This window comes from Humulus lupulus, chromosome 8 (assembly GCF_963169125.1).
Source record: "Humulus lupulus chromosome 8, drHumLupu1.1, whole genome shotgun sequence".
In the NCBI taxonomy this organism is placed as follows: domain Eukaryota; kingdom Viridiplantae; phylum Streptophyta; class Magnoliopsida; order Rosales; family Cannabaceae; genus Humulus; species Humulus lupulus.
In genome coordinates, this window is record NC_084800.1 from 181,592,145 (window position 1) to 181,616,327 (window position 24,183).

The following is a 24,183-nucleotide window of genomic DNA, read 5'->3' on the forward strand; positions in this document are numbered from 1 at the left end:
TGCTGAGTTTGCACATCTATCTCATCCTCTCCAATAAAGGGAGGATCCTCTTTTAAGAATCTCGCAAGATTCAATGTTGTCAGATAGAGAAGCATTTTCTGCTACCACGTTTTGAAGTTCACCCCAGTGAACTTATCCGGTTTCTCATTATGGTTCACAGGAACCGTTGAGACCGTTGGTACCAATGGTACCGAAACTTGCACAACCTGACTGATAACTCTAGAAATTAGAGTTATTTTACCACATTTTTAAGCTAAAAATGATTTAGTTCTTAAGTTTTTAATTAAATTATTAAGTTTTAAAGTAATTTTGAATTTATTAGGCTTATTTTGATTTTATTTATTTTTGTGTATTTTTATAGTTATTTGTTGAAAAATGTTATAGTCTAATTATTTGAAATTAATATTGTTAAGTTATGAGTAAAAAGATGCAATTTTGAGCTTAAATGTTTAAGTAAATTAAATTTTAATTAATATTTTCATGGAACTTTTGTTCTGTATTTTATTATTGGAAATATTTAGTTTTAATTTAATTTATGTTGATTTTTGTAGAGAATTTGTTGCAATTTTTGCTCTCGAAAAAGCAAGAAAAATTGGCATTTTTAAGGAAAAGAAAGAAGGGAAATGGCATTTTTAAAAATACCATGGATCAAGCATTGCAGTCGGCCCAACCCGCCAACATCAGCCCAGTCGAGCTCCCTTCTTCCAGCTCTCCTCCCTGCCCATCACGCAGCATGCCTTCAGCACCCAACACTCCTGATGCCGCCAGCTGTCCCAAGCTCTCTTCAGCATTCCCCAGTCGTAGCTCCTCCAACCGAATCACTCCTTTGGCCCAAGCCAGCTGTCCACCCAGCTCCACCAATCCCAACTTTCCTTCAGCAAGCATTTCTCCAGGCCCACTCCATTCAGCACCAATTCGGCCCAGCCCGCCTGGCCCAATTCGGCAAGATGTCCCCAAGTCAACCCTGCCACAGCCACAAAAATAAGACCAAAAACTCATGTTTTTATTCCCAATATTTTTCACTCAAATATCAATTTACCCTTCCCTATTTTTCTTACCTAAATAAACATTCCTAATTCATTTTTTTACCCTAGCTTTTCACTAATCTTTTACCCAACCAAACATTTCATCTTTCCAATACTCTTACACTTACTCTATTTATCCTACCACTTCCCAACACAAGTAAATTAATCAATTTATTTATTTTAATTTGATTAATTTATTCTCCATATTTTTCCTATAAATAGAGTCTTGTAAGACCATTTGTAGAGCTCTTCTTCATCTTTTCAACCTCTTCCACACTTCATATTTTTCTCTCTTCTTTTCACTATTTTCTCTACCATTTTCATCTTTTGAAGAGCATGTCAAGTATGTTATTTTGTAATTTTTATTTCAATCCAGTTATGAGCTTCTAATCTTTTTCAAAGGTTATTAAGATGATGATGAAGCAAAATGTAACTTGATAATATTTTTTGTTGTATGTTGATTTCCCATTTGTACAACATTGTTTATGGATTTTTCTATCAAAGATATGCATTTTTCATCTATTATTGATTGTTAAAGCATATTACACTTAGTTCTTCATTATGCAAAAATATGATATTCTTTGATTAAATATTTTTCATTAAATTGTTCACATCTAATTCTTAGAGCATAAGTATCATATTTTGCCTAAACATAATCTCTTTGATTTTTTGTAGTTTCATTAGGTTGTAACACAACTAATGCTTAGAAATTATATCTTATATAAGTGAAGAAAAATCCTATATTTTTTAAAGTAACTTGTGCTTGAATAGAAAATGTATTTTGAAAAAAATATAGTGTGATTTATTTCAACTATATCTAAACTTGGAAATCAATATACTTATAAATACTATTGAACTTGCATTTTGTGGATTCTAATATCTTAATAATCTTATTTTACATATCTCATTTGAAAACCATTTTTTATTTAATCTTAAATCTTTTTATTACTTGTCTTTTATTTTTCTAAAACAAAATCTCATCAAATATTTGGAACTAGGTTAGAATATTATTGCTTTGTTTGAAATAGTTTCTTTTGATGTTAGTCAACTCTCATGGGTTCGACCTCGTACTTACATGAACATTATATTCCGAAACGATTTGTGCACTTGCGAGTTTAAATATTAAAACACCCTCTTTTGGGATCAACACTGACCCTTAGATTGGTCCTTGGTTGTAACAACCCAAATTCACTAATTAGGCTTAAAGGCCTTGATTAGTGTGCCTGGAGGGCATAATGGAGATTATGTGTGATTTTAATGATTAAGATGCATGATTATGATTTAAAGCATGTTATATGACTATGTGTATTATATTATGTGATAATTATGCTATGTGATTTGTACCACGTGGGTGTGGTGATATCAATGTGATGCACGTGCCGAGACGGTCCTAGAAATCTAGATAATGGTAACTGGTGATTTGGTAACCTGCGTAACTGTTAGTAACCATAGAGAGTAACAGGTTTTGTTGGAAAAGTGGTAAAATTGTAAAGTTAGTAAAAGGACAAGTGTGCCCTTGAGGTTTAGTTAGAAAGGGATATTTGTGGAGGGATAAAGTAGTCTTTTGGCAGTGGTATAGATGGTTTTGGTTGAGGGAAAAGGATGTACATGATTCTTTTATGCTAAGTGTAAATGAAATTAAGGTTTGGAAGGCTAGAGAAATCAAGAAGGAAAGGGATAATTGGGAACCTAGAAGGCAAAGTGGAAGAGGAGTTAAGCTGTGTTCCTTGAGGCTAGTAAAGGGCTTAAGGGTGTGGAATCAAGCACATATCAAGGTTTATACAGAGGTAAGGATTTGGTCCCTGTTTTGTTAAGTTCTGAATTTGATTTTGGAAGGAATTGAAAGATAGCCATGGCTTGTTTTGCATGAAAATTCAGCTGGTTTGTCAAGGGGAAATTCAGTTTAAAGCTTGGATTGGAGGAAGCTCAAGTTGAATTTCTGATTGAGGCAAGGGTATTAAACATGTTTGCAATCTCGTAGCTGTTATGATTTAAGAAACTAGAGGTTTGGTTTAGGCTTTTCTTAAGTTTTGGTTCAAGGGTTTGAATCTGAAATTTAAGTGTGAATTCTGTGGGTGGTTATGTAATTGAGCTAGATTATAATGTTTATAGGTTGTTGATTGGTCTATGTGGGGTTTTAAATTGGTTTTGGGGCTTAGGTATGAGTTTGGGGTGATTTGGAGTGATTTGGGTTCGGGAAAAACGTAAGGGAAAACCCAGAAATCTGGGTTCGCGAAGGAGCGCCGTGGCCTTGTTCTTGGGCCCCGCGGCGCGAGGCCGCTTCTGGACAGAGCAAGCTCTCTGACTTGCTGGGCGCCGCGGCCCTATAGGGTTGTGCCGCGGCGCTAGGCCAATTTCAGGACATGGGATTTTGCAATTTTGAGCCTTTGCTCCGGGGGTTCGGGGGATGCCTTCGGTGCATTGTTTTAGGGATTTGGGGGTTCCGAGAGTGTGGGATTGGTTCCGGGAAGTAGTTTTGGATTGATTAGTGACAAATGATGTTTCATTTGTGTTGTGATTAGGTCTTTGGAGAGGCTCAGGGTAGTGGACCGTGCTTGCGGCTTCGTGGCATCAGAAACTAGTGTATTGAAAGGTAAGAAAACTGCACCCGGTTGTATGATTGTGATGGGACTAAGTGCTCTCGAAAGTTATATCGTGTCAATGTTGGTATTACGCCATGGGACATGTAATAGCGGTCTAAGAGTGCCGTACATGATTTTAGCGCACAGAGCGCGAATTGGCCACTGGGAGCCAAGAACAACGGGATAACGGAGGGAGCAGCCCGAGGGCGCTAGCCCTGGTTATCATTTGTGAATTGTGTATGTTATGAACTGATATGCCTAGTATGTGGAATACTTGAATAATATGTCTGAGTTTATGTGATGCAATGTGAATACCTAAACTGTTCATGCTCTGTTGTTGTTGTGTTTTCTTGCTGGGCCTTGGCTCACGGGTGCTACGTGGTGCAGGTAGAAGCAAGGGCAAGCTGGACCAAGCGTGAGGTGGAGAGCTCCGAGGTGGAATGTACATAGCCAGCGGTTCGACCGCCACGGTCGAGGAGTGGACCAGGACAGGGTCGCCTAACTGCTTGTTTTGCCTTAGTATGGCCGGTTGTTGTATATAAACCGTGTGTCTTTTGTAAACGGTCTTTGAACTTGATATTTTTGGGATCCCATGTAACAGATGATACTTTTCAATGAAAATGTGGCTTTTGAGACCAAAACGCTTTTAACCTTAGTTCCTTTATAGTTTCAATGACACGATTTTATTTAAATGACTTGATTAGCAAGTCTGGCACTTTATAAACACACAGTGTAACGGTCTTGGCTATCCAGGGCGTTACATTGGTGGTTGAAGCTGGAGTTCGGGGAGATCCTTCAATGCTTCCAGTAGCAATGACATCCATATTTTCGGCCATATCTGATTGGTGTTAGACAAAATTTAGTTATTTTACATTTCAAACAATAGTATATGATAATTTATAAATATGTATTCACTGCCTAAAACAGTACCAAAACTAAAAAAAAATGCGCATAAACTAATTGAATTAGAGAGATCCGAATGAGATAATAAAAGCATTTATACAATCAGACATGAAAAAAAATATTAAACATGAGGCTTAAGAGCATATAGCTGGCCATCAAAAAACAAAAATAACATATATAAAATTATATGGATTTTAAGGACGTGAAGACAATTAAAATAAAAAGTTATATTGATCCTATGTAAATAATGTAAAAGGTAAGAATCAAATCAATATATATCATTATAAAATCAGAGAAAGGATGACAGAATTTTTTTTTTTTTTTTTAAAGAAACTAATTACATCGTATCATAAATTACATATATTTATAGCATAATATAAAAGATATCCTAAAAGAAAAACAGATATGTAGAAAGAAAGTATATAAATACTATAAATCAAACATAAATTGATACAAAAAAATATGTCAAATAATCAAACATAATATATATATTTATATATATATAGAAGTCACAGAATACGTAATCATGCATACAAACTTTATATATAAATATATATGATATGAAGTGGTTGAAAACACTGTAATGAAACCGAGATCAATAGTTCACAATATATATACATATAAATGAAACAAAAAAAAAAATTCACCAAAATTTATTTATAACGAAAGAAATATGTCATTCAACCTGTTGATCTTCTCCAAAATAAATCTGCTTTAAGATTGTTAGAAATTTAAATAAAGAGTATGGAGAAAATTAACAAACATAATAATATATTATTAATTGAAGAACAGAAAAAATAAATACAAAATAATAAATTATAAAACTGGTAATTGAAAAGAAAGCCGAGGCACGTAAAACACGCTTTCCTTAAAGCAGATTTGCCCCCTCTACCTGATTGGTGTTAGAGGATACGTGAGCAATGCACTTCCCATGATACAACAACTAACGAGTAGAGGAATACACCACTTTCACTACTCTAGCGAACTCGGATTAATACCTTCACTCTATCACCTTAAGACTTACGAAAAACAACAAGAAGAAGACAAGAGAGCTTTTTAGTGAGTGACTCTATTTGTTGGTGTCTCTAGAATGAAAGGTGAAGCCTCCTTTTATAGGCTTCATATGGGGTGGAATACCAAGTGTGTACACAAGGGAATTAATGCCAAAAATCCCACAAAATTAGTGATATTGATCAATCACAATCTTTACCATAATTTCTGATATCAATCAGAATATTCACCATTATTACGGTGATTACATCCTTGACCAAATCTGCATTTATTAGCAGCTATCAATGGACCACATTTAAGGCATCAATTTTCCATTCACACATTAGCCTAAATTGGCTATTTATTATATATAAAATATAATTTTTCCAACACATTTATACTGCGTATCCGAGAATTCAGGAATAGAACAGACACGCGATGTTTGGTATTCGCACGTTTATATTGCGTGGTTGACTTTATAAGGATCTGAGGGTATATCAGACCTCTGATGCACCACGAGCTCAATGTGGCACTAGCCCGTGGCTTCTATTATGTCGACACAAAGGCTCCAATCAAGGAGCAGCTAAATGATCCATCAGCTTGGGTAGTTATTTAGGGGACCGTAACAAACAGCCCCGAGTGGACGGTTGACACGTGGCAGATCGATTTAGGTCCTTTTCTAGCTCGCCAAAGTGCGTGCGGATATTCAGGGCGTACAGTAGTCTTTGAGACTGTGTTGGATACTAAACAATAACTCTTGTAAGTATGATAACAAATGGTAGTTTACAATGTTAGATAATAAGTAGTTTTTTGTATGTAATATATAAAAAAGTAGTTTTTTTTTTTTTTTTGTGTTTGATACTAAATAGTGTTTTTCTATAACTATTAAAATGATAGTTTTCATTCGTAAGTATGATACCAATGGTAGATTTTTATGCAATATATCAAGGTACATAACAATATGCATATAGATTAAAAAAAAAAAAAAGTATAACAATATGCAATATTTCGAATATGCAATTAACCTTCTAAATTAGGAATTGTGCCTTCCATTTACCAATATACACTTTTAGACAATAAAACCAATGTAAATAACGAAATAAAATAATATTTAAATAGAATGTAAGAGAAATGTGTTGATATAAAATAAAATGGGTATAATTAAATGAAAAATAAATTATCATTATTTGTTATTTATGTTATTTATTATTAGCATATGGCTATATCAAAATTTGTTTAACAAAAGGGTAAGGGACTGTCATGGTGTGCATTTTAAACAGTGTTAAACTTGCTAATTGAGTCATTTGGCCATAATCGTATGACTAAGTATGATTAGCCGTTTAGAGTTAAAATTTGTGGTTAAGATATAACGTTTCACTAAAACGTTTACCATATACATTGGGATCCCAAAAATGTAATTTAAAGGTTAATTACAACAAAATATTTACAACCATCCGACCTAAGCGGCAAAATAGGGTGTAACCCTAGTTCCTCTTTCAACATTCGGTCGTGGCGGTCGAGCAGCCGCATATGTACACATCGTCACCTAATGTTGTTGACGCGGTCTTCGCCAACAGGTAATTATAAGAAAAGAAGAGAAAGGGACTAGTGCTAAATGTAGAACCGTAACAGATATATGATCTTAGAGAGTGAAAAGGTGACTCAAGACATGGTTTTTAAGTGGTTCAAAGGTTAAAATCCTTCTACTCCACTAGTCACTATTATTGATATATACTGGGTATTTGATTACAGAGTGTTTCTTACAAGAGATCATTCCACCAACCCCCTATCAACTCCCAGGGTCTCCCTATTTATAGGAGAAGGCACCTGGACGTTGGTAAGAAGGTCATCCCGTGACCCTCTTGCCTGTCATATCAATTCTGTGGCATTCATGATTAATTCCTAAACCTGACACATAAGTGTGGTCAAATCGATAGGTAAGGAGATAATGGGCCGCACGGCCCAACCCAGTTGTGGGTGTCTGAATACGCACGTTCCTGCTGCATTTCCGAGAAGTCAGGGGCATATCAGACACGTGATGCCTGATATATGCACGTTTACCTTGCGTGTGTTGACTTCACAAAGGGTCATAGCCTCCGTATGCAGCTCGTACCACGATCTGCATACTTGACTCGACCTTCGGCCTTCAGTGTCCCTGCTCCAGTCTTGGGCAATGAAGGCGAACCCTTGGGGCTTCCTCGAGCTAATGACAGAAGCTCCGGTCTTGGGGGCATCCATGAGACTAATCAAGATTAGTCCACAGCTCGGCTTGCTAATCAGCCCGTGGGAAAATCAGGGCGTACAAATGTAATGCCCCAAAATCTCTAATAAGGTTTATGATCTTAATTAGGAGGCCGGGAGGGCCACAATTGGTTTATTATATTATTAGATTATTATATGCATGTTTATGTGAATTATATTATAATATGATGTTAAATACATGCATATGGGTCCACATTTTATTATAAGGGCATTTTGGTAATTTGGCCCGTTGAGGGCATAATTGTGTATTTTGGTGCATGTTTGTGATTAATTGATAAGACCACATTACAATGTGGATTTGTTCGAGCCATTCGGCATGAGATGATCTGGAATGCAAAGTAGCAGTTTACGGGATTAAGTTCGGGGCTCGGGGTGAGTCTCGGGGTGATTTTAATGATTAGAGCGTTGCTGGGAATTAAAGGGTAACATGATGTGGATTATTGGTGTTTGAGAATTTTGGAGAATAACGGGAATTGGAGGGCGTTAATTATAATTAACGAAATAGGCGGGAAAGGACGATTTTTCCCTTGGTGGCTGTTAAGGCTTTTAAGTCTTTTCACCCTTAAGGATTTATATCAGCCATTAAGGCTGTAGAAGCTTATCACAAACAGAGCATCACTTCCTCTTGCTCTCCCATTTCTCTTTGGATTTTCAAGACTTTTTGAGAAATCAAGCCAGGGAACCAAGCTTTGCCAAGCTAGGGTTGTGTTCTACCATTGAAGAGGGTGTGATTATGAGATTAAGGTGAGTTTTTAGCCATTAAAACTCTTGTTCTTGCTCTGTTTTTTCTAGTTGAGATTTTAGCTGGTTTTTGGGTTGAATAAGGAAAATTCAATGAGATTCTTGGCTAGGGTTTCTTAGGTTGTGATGCCTAGGACATGTGGGGTTGGTTTTTGGGTTCATTTGGGACTTAATTTGATGTTTGGAAGCATTGGAATCAAGTTGGAAATGATGGAGTCGAAGGAAGAAGGTTTCTGGCCATTTCAGTCTTGAGGTAGCGCTACAGCGCCCACAAGGGAGCGCTACAGCGCTACCCAGGGTGGCTTTGGGGCGGTTTTGGTTCTGAGAAGAGCGCTGGGGCACTAGTGGGTAGCGCCCTATTTCTTCAAAATCCTGTTTTGAGTGTTTTTAAGGGTTTTTGGCTCGGGGTTTCAATTCCTAAGGCCCGGGATCGAATCTACTCACCGTGTGGGTACATTTCGGGGTCCCGAGAGTGGGGTTTATATCTGTTGATGCGGTTCTTCGCCAACAGGTATTTAAGAAAAGAAGAGAAAGGGATTAGTGCTAAAAGTAGAACCGTCACAGATATGAAATCTTAGAGAATGAACTAGGTGACTCAATACACGTTTTTAAGTGGTTCAAATGTTAAAATCCTTCTACTCCACTAGTCAATATTATTGATATATTCTGGATATTCGGTTACAAAGTGTATATCTCTTCTGAGACTATTTTTCCCAACCCTTATCAACTCCCAGGCTCTCCATATTTATAGGAGAAACACCTGGAAGTTGGTAAGGAGGTCATCCCGTGACCTTCTTATTTGTCATATCAACTCTGTGACATTCATGATTAATTCCTAAACCTGACACATAAGTATGGTCAAATCGATAGATAAGGAGATAATGGGCCGCACGGTCCAACCCAGCCGTGGGTGCCTGAATACGCACGTTCCTGCTGCGTGTCCGAGAAGTCAGGGAGATATCGGACACGTGATGTCAGATATAGGCACGTTTATCTTGCGTGTGTTGACTTTACAAAGGGTCAGAGATCCACGAGAAGCTCGTACCACGAGCTGCTTCCCTGACCCGACCTTCGGCCTTCAGACTCCTTCCCCCAGTCTTGGGCAGCCTTGGCGAGCCCTTGAGGATACCTCGAGCTAGTGGGGTACGACCTTGAAAACAGGATCTCCGACCTGGGGAAATTTACGGACTAACTTTGATTAGTCCGAGGCTCGACCTGCTAATCAGCCCGTGGGAAAACCAGGGCGTACAATATCAATACCCTATTTTTAATGATTTTGATTAATTGGAAATTGTATTTGGTTATGACTAGGTGACTGCTAAAGGATTAAAAGGTCGATCATTCTCAAGGGTCGTTCTTGTTCTAATTCTCGCTCGAACCAGGGGTAAGAAAACTACACCCCATATGTGACATGCATGGTTATTCGTGAGGCATGTTGAGTGCTCTATATGTGGACATTGATTGCATTTAAAATGCATAAGATACATGAGATTAGGGCATGGCATGAATGTTGATTATGAGATTGATCAGAGCTTGAGTCTCTGTAAATGTGCATGATTATAATTATGCCTCTGATTACTGAATGAGCATGCCAAATGCCTTATATCTGAATATTTGACATATGATATATGTATGTTTGTATTACCTAATTGAGGAAGCACTGACTTATTAGTCAAGGATTGGCAATGGTGTCAGTATCAATGTGAAGTTGTGACTCATTAGTCAAGTTTGGCAGTGGTACTGAACACTGGTCACATGGGATTGACTCATAAGTCAAGTACGGTCTTAGCGTGTTAATGCAAGCTGATAAAAGATTAGATCTAATCGACATCTGCATTGAATGACTCAAATGAGCATTAATGCCGGACCGACCTCAAGTTCGATGAAAATTAAAAAGCGCTTGTCTAGTCTAAGGGCTAGTTATTTAGAGCCAGAGCCAGAAAGGCTAAGGTGACCTACATGTCACATGGCTAGGAGGGTATGGGACCTCCAGAGTGTGACTCATTAGTTACTAATACAAAGTGTGACTCATTAGTCACCTATACAGGGTATGACTCATTAGTCATCCACACAGAGATTGACTCATTAGTCATCTATACAGAGTGTGACTCATTAGTCACCTATACAGAGTGAGACTCATTAGTCTTCTATACAGAGTGTGACTCATTAGTCACCTAGACAGAGATAGACTCATTAGTCTTCCATACAGAGTGTGACTCATTAGTCACCTATACAGGGTATGACTCATTAGTCATCTATACAGAGTGTGACTCATTAGTCACCTGTGCAGAGTGTGACTCATTAGTCACCCACTCCGAGATTGACTTACTAGTCATTTATTCTAAAAGCAGGTCCCCAGAGATTGACTCACTAGTCATCTATTCAGATGCAGGACCCCATAATCATTTATTTGAACTTATTTGCATGCATGATGAAAGCTATTATTGCTAGGCATGCACATTATGATTCGATGACATGTTATTACTGTTCATGAGCGTATTGAGTTTTCTTGCTGGGCTTCGGCTCACTGGTGCTATGTGGTGCAGGTAAAGGAAAAAAAAAAAGCTAGACCATCCTTGATTTGGATAGCTTAGGTGACGACGTCTACATATGCTGCTGCTCGACCGCCACGACCGAAGGTTGAAAGAGGAACTAGGGATAAACCTTGTTTTGCTGCTTAGATCGGCTGGTTGTAAATATTTTCTTGTAAAAGACCTTTAAATTATACTTTTGGGATCCCAATGTATACAGTAAATGTTCTAATGAAACGTTATATCTTAACCAAAAATTTTAATCCCTAAACCGCTAATCATACTTAGTTACACGTTTATGGTCAAATGACTCGATTAGCGAGTTTAGCAGTGTTTATAATGCACACCGTAACAGTCCCTGGAGTTTAGGGCGTTACACCTAAGCTCTCCAACTCAAGAATGGTCTAGCTTTCTTTTTCCTTTACCTGCTCCACATACCACCCGTGAGCCGAAGCTCAACAAGAAAACTTAATATGCTCATGAACAAGTAATAACATGTTACTAAGTCATAACAGGCATGCCTAGCAGTAATAACCCTACTCATGCATGCAAGTAGGTATAAATAAATGTTTGTGGAGTCCTGCGCTCTGAGTAGATGACTAATAAGTCTCTCGCTCTGAGGTAGATGACTAATAAGTCTCTCTGAAGTAAACGACTAATAAGTCTCTCTGAATAGTTGACTAATAAGTCACTCTCTAAATAGATGACTGATAAGTCTATCTTGATCAGATGACTGATAAGTCTATCTCAGTCAGATGACTGATAGGTCCATATCGATTAGATGACTGATAAGTCTATCTCGATCAGATGACTAATAAGTCTATCTCCGTCAGATGACTGATAAGTCTATCTCGATCATATGACTGATAAATCCATCTCGATTAGATGACTGATAAGTCCATCTCTGTGTAGATAACTGATAAGTCTATCTCTGAAGTCCCATGCCCTCCTAGCCATGTGACGTGTAGGTCACCTTAGCCTTTCTGCCTCTGGCTCTAAATAACTAGCCTTTAAACTAGACAAGTACTTTTAGTTTTCATCGAACTTAAGGTCGGTCAAGCATTTTATGCTTATGATGAAAATGCTTATGTCGATTAGATCTAATCTTTTCGGCTTGTGTTAAACACGCTAATACCGTTCTTGACTCATAAGCCAATACCAAATGACCAGTGCTCAATACTACTGCCGAACCTGACTAATGAGTCACAGCTTCACAGTTAATACCGACACCATTGCCGCTTCTGACTAATAAGTCAGTGCCATTCACAAGTAAGCAAGATTTGTTAAGCATTTTATATGCAATCAATGTCCACATTTAAGCACTCAACATGCCTCATGAATAACCATGCATGTCACCTATGGGGTGCAGTTTTCTTACCTCTGGTTCGAGCGAGAATTAATACAAAACGACCCTTGAGAATGATCGATTCCTTAGCGGACACCTAGTCATAACCAAATATAACCTCCATCAATGAAAATCAACAATAAAAGGTTCTTAACCTAAACCTCACTCCTGGGACCCCGAATTGTACCAAAACGGTGAGTAGATTCGATCCCGGGCCTTGGGAATTGAAACATCAAGCCAAAAACCCTCAAAAGTGCCCAAAACAGGAATCTGGAAAAGCAGGGTAGCGCTACAGCGCTGCCCCCCCAGTGCCCCAACACTACAAGCAGAACACCCTGGGCCTGGACAGCGCTGTAGCGCCCTCCCTTAGGCGCTATAGTGCTAGGACCAGGCTGAAACAACCCTGATTCTTCCTCCTTCGAGTTTTCCATTTCCAACCTCAAAAACTTGATCCCAAACTTCATCCAAACCCCCAAATGAACCCAAACTCCATCAAAACCCCCAAATGAACCCAAATACAATAAACACAAGCCCTAGGCATCATAACCTAACCAAACTTTTCCAAAAACCCCCATTGAATTCTCAACTTTCAAGCCAAAAATCTCAACTGAAACTCAATAAGAAAACAAAGCAAGAGCCAAAGTTTAAATGGCTAAAAACTCACCTCAATCTCAGAATCACACCCTCTTAAATGGTAGAACATAACCCTAGATCATCAAAGCTTGGTTCCCTAGCTTGGTTCCTAAAAAAGAGCTTCAAAATTCAAAGAAAGAAAGAGAGAAAATGATGAACGATTGAAGAAGGAGCTATGCTCTGTTTTGGTTCAGTTCTACAGTCTTTCTTAGTTCATATATATCCTTAGGTGAAAAGACTAAAATGCCCCCAAGCCTATTTTAAACCCTTAATAGCCACCAAGGGCAAAATCGTCATTTCCCGCCTATCTCGTTAATCATAATTAACACCCTCCAATTCCCGTCATTTCCAATATTCTCAATTTCTAATAAATCATATCACATTACCCTTTGATTCCCGACAATGTTCTAATCCTCAAATTACCCCGAGACTCACCCCGAGCCCTGAAATTAACCCCGTTATGACCAAACCGAAAACTTTCATTCCGAGATCGTCTCATGCTGAAAAGCTCGAAAAAATCCACATTATGATGTGGTCTTACTCATAATTCACCAACATGCATGAAAATACACAACTATGCCATCAACGGGCCAAATTAATAAAATGCCCTTATAATTAAAAGTGGACTCAAATGCATGCATTTATCATCATATAATAATATAATTCACATAAACATGCATATAATTATTTAATAGTGTAATAAATCAACTATGATCCTCCCGACCTCCTAATTAAGGTCCCAAAAATTATTAGGAAATTTGGGTCATTACAGTATTGGTGATGAATATGTTTGTATTTTGAGGACATTATTGTAAAATTCTATTTTTGCTTAGATGTATTGGAGCTTCGAAAGAGTGTATTGGTGATGAATATGTTGGTATCATTTTCCTTGGAAGAGTTGTAAGAGAAGAATTTGAAAACATGAAGCGGCAGAGAAGGTCATCAATGAAAATTAGGCGGACGTTTGGTCGACAGGGGACTACCATCAAGATAAATTCTTCATCAGAACCGGCATTAATGGCAGAGAAGTAGAACAACAATTTGTCGACAGGTTTGTGGGGAAAAGCTTAAAGGATGTAGAGGTTATGGAGAGGATATGTAAGCCTGGTCATTCAGCTCGAATGAAGTGTTCAGCTCGCGGAAGCCTGGTCATGACGCACAGTGAAGGATCCCCAAAGACTCGGAGATTCTTTTTGCACTCATTAATGCTCAAGTATTATTCTGTATTTATTATCTGATATTGGGGGCATAGAATCAATAGGCATTAATTTATTTATGTAAATGGGATGTTACCCACAAATGTATATTACCGTATTTATGCACGGTGACTATAAATACAGGGGAGAATGGATAGAAACGGAGAAAACATTTGGTATATTGAAACTCTAATGAAATTGTGACAGACGATTTCATGGTGAGACACAAACAGATTAATAAGAGTGACTCGTAAACTAGGTGGATTTTAACTACTGAACCACGTAAAAAAATATGGGTGATCTTAATACTTTTTTATTTATCCAGTTACGGTTTAGCAAAAGTCTAATCTCTCTATTTTCATATTCCTTAATCCACTGTTGGCGAAAAACCACGTCAACAGAAATGATTTAATATTAGTATAAGAATATTTGAATTGGATGTTTAAATTCACATATGCTATAACATAGCAACTTCCCCTATTTTCATGGGAAGTTAGTTTGGTTCTATCATAAATAGGACTCAACTTCATAAGATTGGGAAACACCATTACTATGCTCCTAGTAAAATAACATTTTAAGTTATAATATTTTGTTCTTTTGATCAATATTAAGTTGTAATCCCTTTGTTTGGTATGGTGACCAGCCATGAAGCTTCTCAGCTCCCGTGAAGCCATCCGCACCATCGTTGTTGTCTCGTAGAAGGCCATTCCTGCAAAAGACAACCAACACTATCTACCCAGGTAAAAGCACAAAGCAAGTCATGATACGACTTTAGGTCATGCAAGACCAATTATATGTTCATCCACTTTAGTAGCTTGGTCGACTTTCAAGATGATGAGAATAGGATCATCATATTTGCGAACAAGTCTGATGTCCTCATCCCCTCATAATCTCAATTGTTCGGATCTCAACTTGATCGACACTAAGTCACTTGCTTTGAGTTCCAATGGGCATCTCTTCTGATATGCGCACTTCTTCATCCTCTTCAATGCCTTCTCCAGGTATGCTTAAGCAATCACATTTGTCTTATTCTAGTCTTTGGTGAAATTAAAGTCTCTCGATCTTTTCTGCAATACTTGTCCACTGCGTGGGGGTGACAGTGGCTATGACCATTAATAACTTCAAAAGCGATCTTATTTCACAAAGAACTCTTCTGAGAGTTGAAACAAATTTGAACTACATTAAGTAGTTCCGCTCAATTTTTCTAGTTGGCGTTGACAAAGTGTTGCAAGTACTCTTCCAACATCATGTTCCATCTTTCAGTGTGCTCCTCTGTCTGCCAATGTTAGCTTGAGAGGATGTTTAGTTGTGACACCAAGATGTTGAATAATTCAAACCAGAAGGTACTCATGAATCACAAAGCGTCCGTAGATAGATAGGATTAATGAAAGATTCAATAGGATGTTGGAGTAGTTGCAACACTTTGTTATTGCCAACCAAAAGAATTGAGCGCAAGTACTTGATGTAGCTCAATTTTGTTTCAACTCTCAAAAGAGTTCTTCATCAAACAAGTGTTTTTGAAATTGTTAATGACCAACAACAACTAATACCCCATACAGTCGACGAGCATCACGAGAGAAATTTACAAGCCTTTAATTTCATAAAAATTGGAAGAAGACAACAAAGATTGCCCGTCATACTTGGAGGAGGCATCAAAGAGGATGAAGAAGTGGGTTGATCAAAGACAACCATTGGAATTCAAAGTAAACAACTAAGTATTTGAGACCCGAACAACTGAGATTCTTGAGGGAATAAGGACATCAGACTCATTCACAAATATGATGATCCAATTCTAGTTATCTTGAAAGTCGGCTAAACCTCCTACGAAGTTAGCCTACTGAAGTGGATGAACATATTACCAATCCTGCACGTCAGCAACTTGAAAATGTATCATGACTTATTTTGTACTTGCTCACAATGTTTAAAATACGGATTTTACGCCTCAAGGTGTTTTGTTTTTGTGAGGCGAGACGTACGCCTCAAATATTTAATTTAAAAAATATTTTTATAACATCTAAAGATTTAAAGTAAGATCAATGTGTCTTATAAAACTCAAACATAGAATAAGAAATGTCATAAAACTCAAACATACCATAAAATGTATCATAAAACTCAAACATAAATATCTCATAAATTATCTAAATTTCTAAAATAAAGTTAACTTTTGTTTCTAGAACTAGAATCCTAGAACAAACTTTTAATGGGACGATGATTTAGAAATCATATTCCAATTCATCATTGCTTGACAAATCATTATATTGTAAAATCTTCTCATCATCATCCTCATCATCATCACGCTCATTGTCGCCATCAATATTCTCCCATCCATCTTCATCCAAGTCTACTACGGTCTTTCATTTTCCTAAGAAAAATTAATTATAAACTAGTCAATAATTGATTAACACAGTATCATAATCTAAATTAAAACAAGAATTAGAGTTTACGAACCCGCTCTTGAAGTAGATTGTGGAGCACTTGTATTGTTTTGGTTTAAAGTCAATTCCAATCCTTCAACATTAACTCCAAGATCCTCATCATTTGGCCTTTGCAATTCTTCAACATTTTCATTTTCATCAACGACTCATTCATCATCAGATGGCAACTCATCAATCAATGAAGCATCATCTTCTTTTGATAGAGATGTCAACTTCATATGTCTATCTTTCAACCTTTTGTTGAACATTATATATACCAAAGAATGCATTCTTAAGGTAGTCAGTCGATTTCTTTTTTTCTTTTTGTATGAACTTGATTGAAAGTACTCCAATTATAATGCCCTGAATTTCCTAATAAGGTTTAGGACATTAATTAGGAGGCCAGGAGTGCCATAATTGATTTATTATGATATTAAATGGTTATATGCATGTTTATGTGAATTATATTATTATATGATAATAAATGCATGCATATGGGTGTATTTATAATTATAAGGGCATTTTGGTAATTTTTCCTGTTGAGGGCGTAATTGTGTATTTTCGTGCATGTGGGTGAGTATTGAATGGTACCACATTATATGTGGATTTGTTCGAGCCTTTTGGCATGAGACGATCATGAAATGTAAGTGTTCGGTCTGGTCATAACGGGTTTAAGTTCGGGGCTCGGGATGAGTCTCGGGGTGATTTTAATGATTAGAGCATTACCGGGAATTAAAGGGTAATGGGACATAATTTATTGGTATGTGAGAATATTGAGACTAGTGGGAATTTGAGGGTGTTAATTATGATTAACAAAGTAGGTGCGAAATGACGATTTTGCCCTTGGGAGCCTTTAGAAATCCTTATTAGACCTAGGGGTATTTTGGTCTTTTCACCCCTAAGATAGATATAAGCCGTTAAGGCTATAGAAAGAAGTAGAAAAACAGAGCATAAGTTCAAAGCTTCTCCCTTACCTTTTCCTTCCTGTTTTCCTTTGGATTTTCAAGCTATTTTTGAGGAATCAAGCTTTGCCAAGTTAGGGTTGTGTTCTACCATTGAAGAAGGTGTGTTGCCGAGATTAAGGTAAATTTCTAGCCATAAAAACATTAGTATTTATTCTGTTTTTCCATTTGAGTTCCAGCTGGTTTGTGAGTTGGAAAGTTGAGTTTCAATGGGTGTTTTGGCTAGGGTTCTTGGGGTTGTGATGCTTGGGGCATGTGAGGATGGTTTTTGGGTTCATTTGGGACATAATTTGATGTTTGGAAGCTTTTGATTTGGGTTGGAAATGGTAGAATCGAAGGAAGAGATTTTTGAGCTGTTGCTGGCTGAAGGTAGCGCTACAACGCCCAGTATAGGGCGCTACAACGCTACCTGCAGAGGAGGTTGGGCGGTTTTGGTTCTGTCTTGAGCACTGGGGCGCTACGAGGGTAGTGCTGGGGCGCTACGAGTGTAGCACTATAGCGCTACCCTATTTCTTCAGAACCCCGTTTTAAGTGTTTTTTAAGGGTTTTTGGCTTGGGGTTTCAATCCTAAAGGCCCGGGATCGAATCTACTCACCGTGTGGGCATGTTTCAAGGTCTCGAGAGTGGGGTTTAGATCAAGACCCTATTGTTGTTGATTTTCATTAATTGGAGGTTATGTTTGATTATGACTAGGTGACTGCTAAAGGATTAAGGGATCAATCGTTCTCAAGGGTCGTTTAACTGTTATTTCTCGCTCGAACCAGAGGTAAGAAAACTGCACCCCATATGTGACATGCATGGTTATTCTTGATGCATGTTGGATGTTGAAATGTGATGCACGAGAAACACATGATTAGGGCATGCTATGAATGTTGAATATGAGATTGATCAGAGCTTGAGTCTTTGTGTTTGTGCATGATCATGATTATGCTAGCAACTGTTAAGTAAGCATGTTGAATGCCCTACTCTTGGATATTTGACATATGATATATATTGATAGCATTGCTTACTTGTGCATGGCACTGACTAATTAGTCAGAATTGGCAAAGGTGTCAGTATCAACTGTGAAGCTGTGACTCATTAGTCAAGTTCGGCAGTGGTACTGGGCACTGGTCACACAGTGCTGACTCATAAGTCAGGACGGCCTTAGCGTGTTCAACGAAAGCCAATAAAGATTAGATCTAATTGATATCTGCATTGGATGACTCAAAGAGCATTAATGCCGGACCGACCTCAAGTTCGATGAAAACTAAAAGCGCTTGTGTGACTTACCCATCAGTCACTCATTTGTTAAGTTAGAGACTTACCCATCAGTCACTCATCTGTTTAAGCTAGTGACTTACCCAGCAATCACTCATCTGTTTAAGCTAGTGACTACCCATCAGTCACTCATCTGATTAAAGCCATTGCAGGAAAGCCCAGGTAACGGTTTTGTTACACGGCTACAGGCATCAAGCCCCATAGTGACTTGCTTGTCAGTCACTCAGTATGGTTAACAGAACCTCCAAGTGATATTCACTCATCTGTTCAGAGCTATAAGCTCTGTATGATCATTCTGATCATCATTTGCATGGCTTTGGGTGTTGAGCCCCGCAGTGACTTGTTTGTCGGTCACTCAGTATGGTTTACCAGAACCTCTAGTGTTAAATCACTCATTTGATTAGGATTGACTTGACAGTCATCAAATCAGGAAGGCATGATTTCTGATCCTCGATTCCCTAGCATTGTTTGAATTTATTTGCATGCTTGCATAAAGTTATTTTTGCTAGGCATGCCAGATATGATTTGATATCATGATATGACTGTTCATGAGCATATTGAGTTTTCTTCCTGGGCTTCGGCTCACAGGTGCTATGTGGTGCAGGTAAAGGCAAAAGAAAGCTAGACCATCCTTGAGTTGAAGAGCTTAGGTGACGATGTGTACATATGCAGCTGCTCGACCGCCACGGCCGAGGTTTGAAGGAGAGGAGCTAGGGATAAACCCTGTTTTGCTGCTTAGATCGGCCAGTTGTAAATATTTTCCTGTAATAGACCTTTAAATTATATTTTTGGGATCCTAATGTATACAGTAAACATTCTAGTAAAACGTTACATCTTAACCGAAATTTTTAATCCCTAAACCGCTAATCATACTTAGTTACACGTTTTTGGCCAAATGACTCGATTAGCGAGTTTAGCACTATTTGCAATGTGCACCGTAACGGTCCCTGGAGTTTAGGGTGTTACACCAATTCCGCTCACATCCCGATGCTGAGCAAGTAAGACCCAATACTTTGATGGAAAAATTTTGTAACTCTGGAGTGCCATCTCTAAATTGAGTCCACCATTCCACTAAAATTGAACATTAAAAGAACAATTACTTTAGTATACATACTACAAATTTTCTAACAGTATTAGAAATAAATTTAGACCTTTACCTGGTGATCATTTTTCAAATGTCTGTTTAGCTTGGGTGAATCCAAAGAACCCTTCCTTGTTGTGAAAAGTGCTACATTGAAGGTCAGCTTTCTCTCTGTCTTCGGGGTTCGGTATAAGTTTGTCCATACAATGGAACAAACCCAACTTTATCTCTGGATGGTTGGAAAATCCCGGTGCATAATGACAACGAGGATTCAAAAAGTACGCAGCGACATGCAAATGTCGATGCAACTGAAGTTCCCATTTCTCATCTATTATTTCCCATATCTCCTTGTAATCTTTTTCTTCCCCACCCAAATTTTGTGCTATTTTTTCTTTTGCTGAATCCATGGCATTGTAGAGATAACCCATAGCTGGTTCTTTATCAGCGTCAACTAACCTCAACACTTCAACCAAAGGTTTTGTGGTCTTAATGGCATAAACCACACTTGGCCGAAAATGTTTGTCCTTCAAAACTATTTTCCTTGCTTCTTTTCCTTCTGGTTTAGATACCCAAGCACAACTTGTCCACTCTTCAGAAGTAAACATAGCCTCTAAAGGTTGCTTCACTTGATTAATGCTTTGCAGTGTAAGAAATGCGGTTGCAAATCTTGTAGCAGCAAGTCTTAAAATATCTCTTTTGGAAAATTTTCGCATCAAGCTTAGGGCCCATTGATGATTGTGAATAAACTTGCTCAATTTTTTCGCTTTCAGTGAGGCATTCTTATGTTGTGGCAACTCTCCAATTTTTTCAAGCATAAAATCAAAGACAATATGCAGCACATGGAGTCCAATATAGATGCTTTCTTTTCTCCATTAATAATGTACCCGCCGCTTTGAAGGCACTCGCATTATCAATAACTACTTGAATAACAAGATGCTCTCCAATTTCTTCAATAACATCACCCAACATTTTAAACAACCTTTTTGCATCTTTGATAAATGAAGAGGCATAATGTAGTGCCTCAAATTTCCTAATAGGGTTTAGGACCTTGATTAGGAGGCCGGGAGGGCCATAATTGATTTTTTATGGTATTTCATGATTATATGCATGTTTACGTTAATTATATTATTATATGATGGTGAATGCATGCATATGGGTTCATATGTTAATTATGAGGGCATTTTGGTAATTGGCCGCTGTGGGCATAATTGTGTATTTTGGGTGCATGGTTGTGATTAATTAATATAGCCATATTATAAGGTGGATGGGTTCGAGCTATTCGGCATGAGACGATCATGGGATGTAAGTGTTCGGTCTAGTCATAACGGGTTTAAGTTCGGGGCTCGGGGTGAGTCTCGGGGTCATTTTGATGATTAGAGCATTACCGGGAATAAAGGGGTAATGGGATATGATTTATTGGTATTTGAGAATGTTGCGAATACTGGGAATTGGAGAGTGTTAATTATAATTAACGAGATAGGCGGGAAAGGACGGTTTTACCCTCGGAAGTCTTTAGAGGGATTTAATTGGCCTAGGGGCATTATGGTCTTTTGAGCTTAAGGATTTGTATCAGCCTTAGAGTTTTAGAAGGCTGTGGAATAGTTAAAAACAGAGCATCATTATCCTCAACCTTCTCCCTCACCCGTACACCATTTCTCCTTCATCTTCCTTTCAAATTTTGAGAGTCATCTTGAGGAGTTAAGTTAGGAGATCAAAGGTGGGAGCTTGGGAACTTGATTCATCCATTAAAGGGGATTCAAAATCGAGTTTGAGGTGAGTTCCAGTTATGAGTTTTATGGTGTGCTCTGTTTTGGGCTCTAGTTTTCAGCTTGTGAATTTCTTGTAGAAAGTTTGGATTAATAGAAGTTTGGTTGATGTTTAACTTGGGTTGTGATGAGGGTGAGTTGTAGATGATGTTTGGTGGTTGAATTGGGTGTTAGGTTGAGGTTTGGGACAGGTTTGAAGGGCTGCTTTCTAGGGAAAACGCAGGGGGAAGTCGAGCTGGTGCGTGCTGAGTTTTTGGCTGGCCTGAGTTAAGCGTCGCGGCATGGCTGTGGTGCGCTGCGGCCCTTGGCGTGTGACAGAGAAGGCTGCCTCTGTTTTAGGGGCGCGGCACGGCGCAGCTGGGGAGGGTCGCGACCCTTAGTGGCTTTTTGGCCAGAAATGTGTTTTTAGCTTGGGGATTCAAGCCTTAGGCCTCGGGGTCGAACCTACTACTCGGTTGAGTAGTGTTTGATGTCCCGGAGGCTAGGTATTGGTTTGGGAACTTATGTTGATCATTTTTATTGATGGTATCCTATATCTGGTTATGACTAGGTGACCGCTAAAGGACTAAAAGTTGATCGTTCTCAAGGGTCGTTCTTTTAATCATCCTAGCTCGACTCTGAGGTAAGAAAACTGCACCCTGTGTATATGTGACATGCATGGCTATTATTGATGCATGTTGGTTGATTATTGAGTATGACATGCATGGCTATTCTTGATGCATGTTGGTTGACTATTGAACGTGACATGCATGGCTATTATTGGTGCATGTTGGTTTGTTGAATATAATGCATATGATGCATGAGAGACATGTGACTAGGACATGCTTGAGTACTGATTATGATATTGTTCAGAGCTTGAGCCTCTGTGTTTATGCATGATCCTAATTGTACTAGTACCTGTTTAGTAAGCATGCTGAATACCTTGTTTATGGATATTGAACATGTGATATATGTTTGGTGGCATGGCTTGCTTGTGTATGGACCGACCCTAAAGTCGATGAACATGCATTGAATGGATCTATGGCATTAATGCTGGACCGACCCTAAAGTCGAAGAACTTGTAAGCGCTTGCCTGGTCTAAGACCAGATGTTCATAGCCAGGGCATATGGCCCCGATGACTATTTGTCACATGGCTAGGGGACGCTGTCCATAGTTACAACTCAAGAGTCGGGAGGAAGGTTATGTTGGTGACCAATCACCATGCACCTATCCTGTTGAAGCTAGTGAGATGCTCACTCACTTGTTAAGGCCTGGTGACCCTATCGTCACATGGCTAAAGGGTGCTGTCCCCAGGTTATGACTCCATGGTCATGAGGAAGGTTATGTTGGTGACCATTCACCATACACCTATCCTGATCGAACTTATGAAAGGATAACCTATCAGTTGAGCCCTGATGGTCCTATCATCACACGGCTAAAGAGTGTTGTCCCCACATTTGTGACTCTTGTGTTAGTCACCTATTTGTTTGGACTGTTGGTCTTAAATAATCAATACAATTAATGTTGATATTATATCATGTTATATTGTGTTTTCTTGATGGGCTTCGACTCACGGGTGCTATGTGGTGCAGGTAAAGGCAAAAGGAAGCTGGACCATCCTTGAGTTTGAGAGCTTAGGTGATGACGTGTACATACGCAGCTGCTCGTCCGCCACGGCCGAGGTTTAAAGAGGAACTAGGGTTGAACCATGTTTTGCCGCTTAGAACAGCCTGTTGTAAATACGTTTCTGTAATAGACTCTGAAACTATGTTTTTGGGATCCCAATGTATATATTAAACGTTCTAGTGAAACGTTACATCTTAACCAAAAATTTTAATCCCTAAACCGCTAATCATACTTAGTTCACGATTTTGCCCAAATAACTCGATTTGCGAGTTTAGCACTGTTTACAAGGCACACCGTAACGGTCCCTGGAGTTGGGGCGTTACACATCAACACTTGTATAAAACACGGTACCACTAGGATTATTGACCAATATGTTAATTATACTTCGATTTCTAATGTCTGACCATCCATCAGACATAATTGAAACTCCCGTTTGTGGCCATGTCTTCTTAACATCCTCAACTATAGCATCGGTAGTCTTTATCTCCTCCTTCAATATCCATGTCCTAAGCTCATACATACTAGGAGATTTCAATCCCCTACCATAATTGCCAATTGAACGACACATATTGATAAACGAAAGACTCTTAGCTAAATGGAAAGGCAAAGCATTCTCAAAGAAACACCTCCCAATGTCCATACAAACTTTATTGCGCATTTCTTTTGCATTTTTTGGAGTTATTTGAGTTGGTTCAGCGACTGTCTTATCACCATTATCACCACCTACATTCATCATAAACCTATCTATTGGCCCTCTTATACCTCTACTAGGAATGAGAGCATTTTGTGAAAAATAAGAACCCGACTCAACTAACTCTTCAAATTTAATTTGACTCGCATGTTTTTCCAAAGTTTTTTTTTCAAGTACTCCACAAATTCATTCTTC

General features: G+C 38.4%; 1 protein-coding gene across 1 annotated transcript; it reads right to left on the bottom strand.

The window, feature by feature from the left end:
• Positions 1-648: 648 nt before the first annotated feature.
• On the bottom strand, positions 649-24,030 carry LOC133796311 (uncharacterized). The gene is made up of 4 exons (XM_062233781.1): positions 23,682-24,030; positions 20,810-20,914; positions 20,052-20,721; positions 649-964 (listed from the first exon to the last, which is right to left on the bottom strand). The coding sequence occupies exons 1-4, from the start codon at positions 24,028-24,030 to the stop codon at positions 649-651; spliced, it is 1,440 nt and encodes a 479-aa protein (XP_062089765.1).
• Between the last annotated feature and the right edge of the window lie 153 nt (positions 24,031-24,183).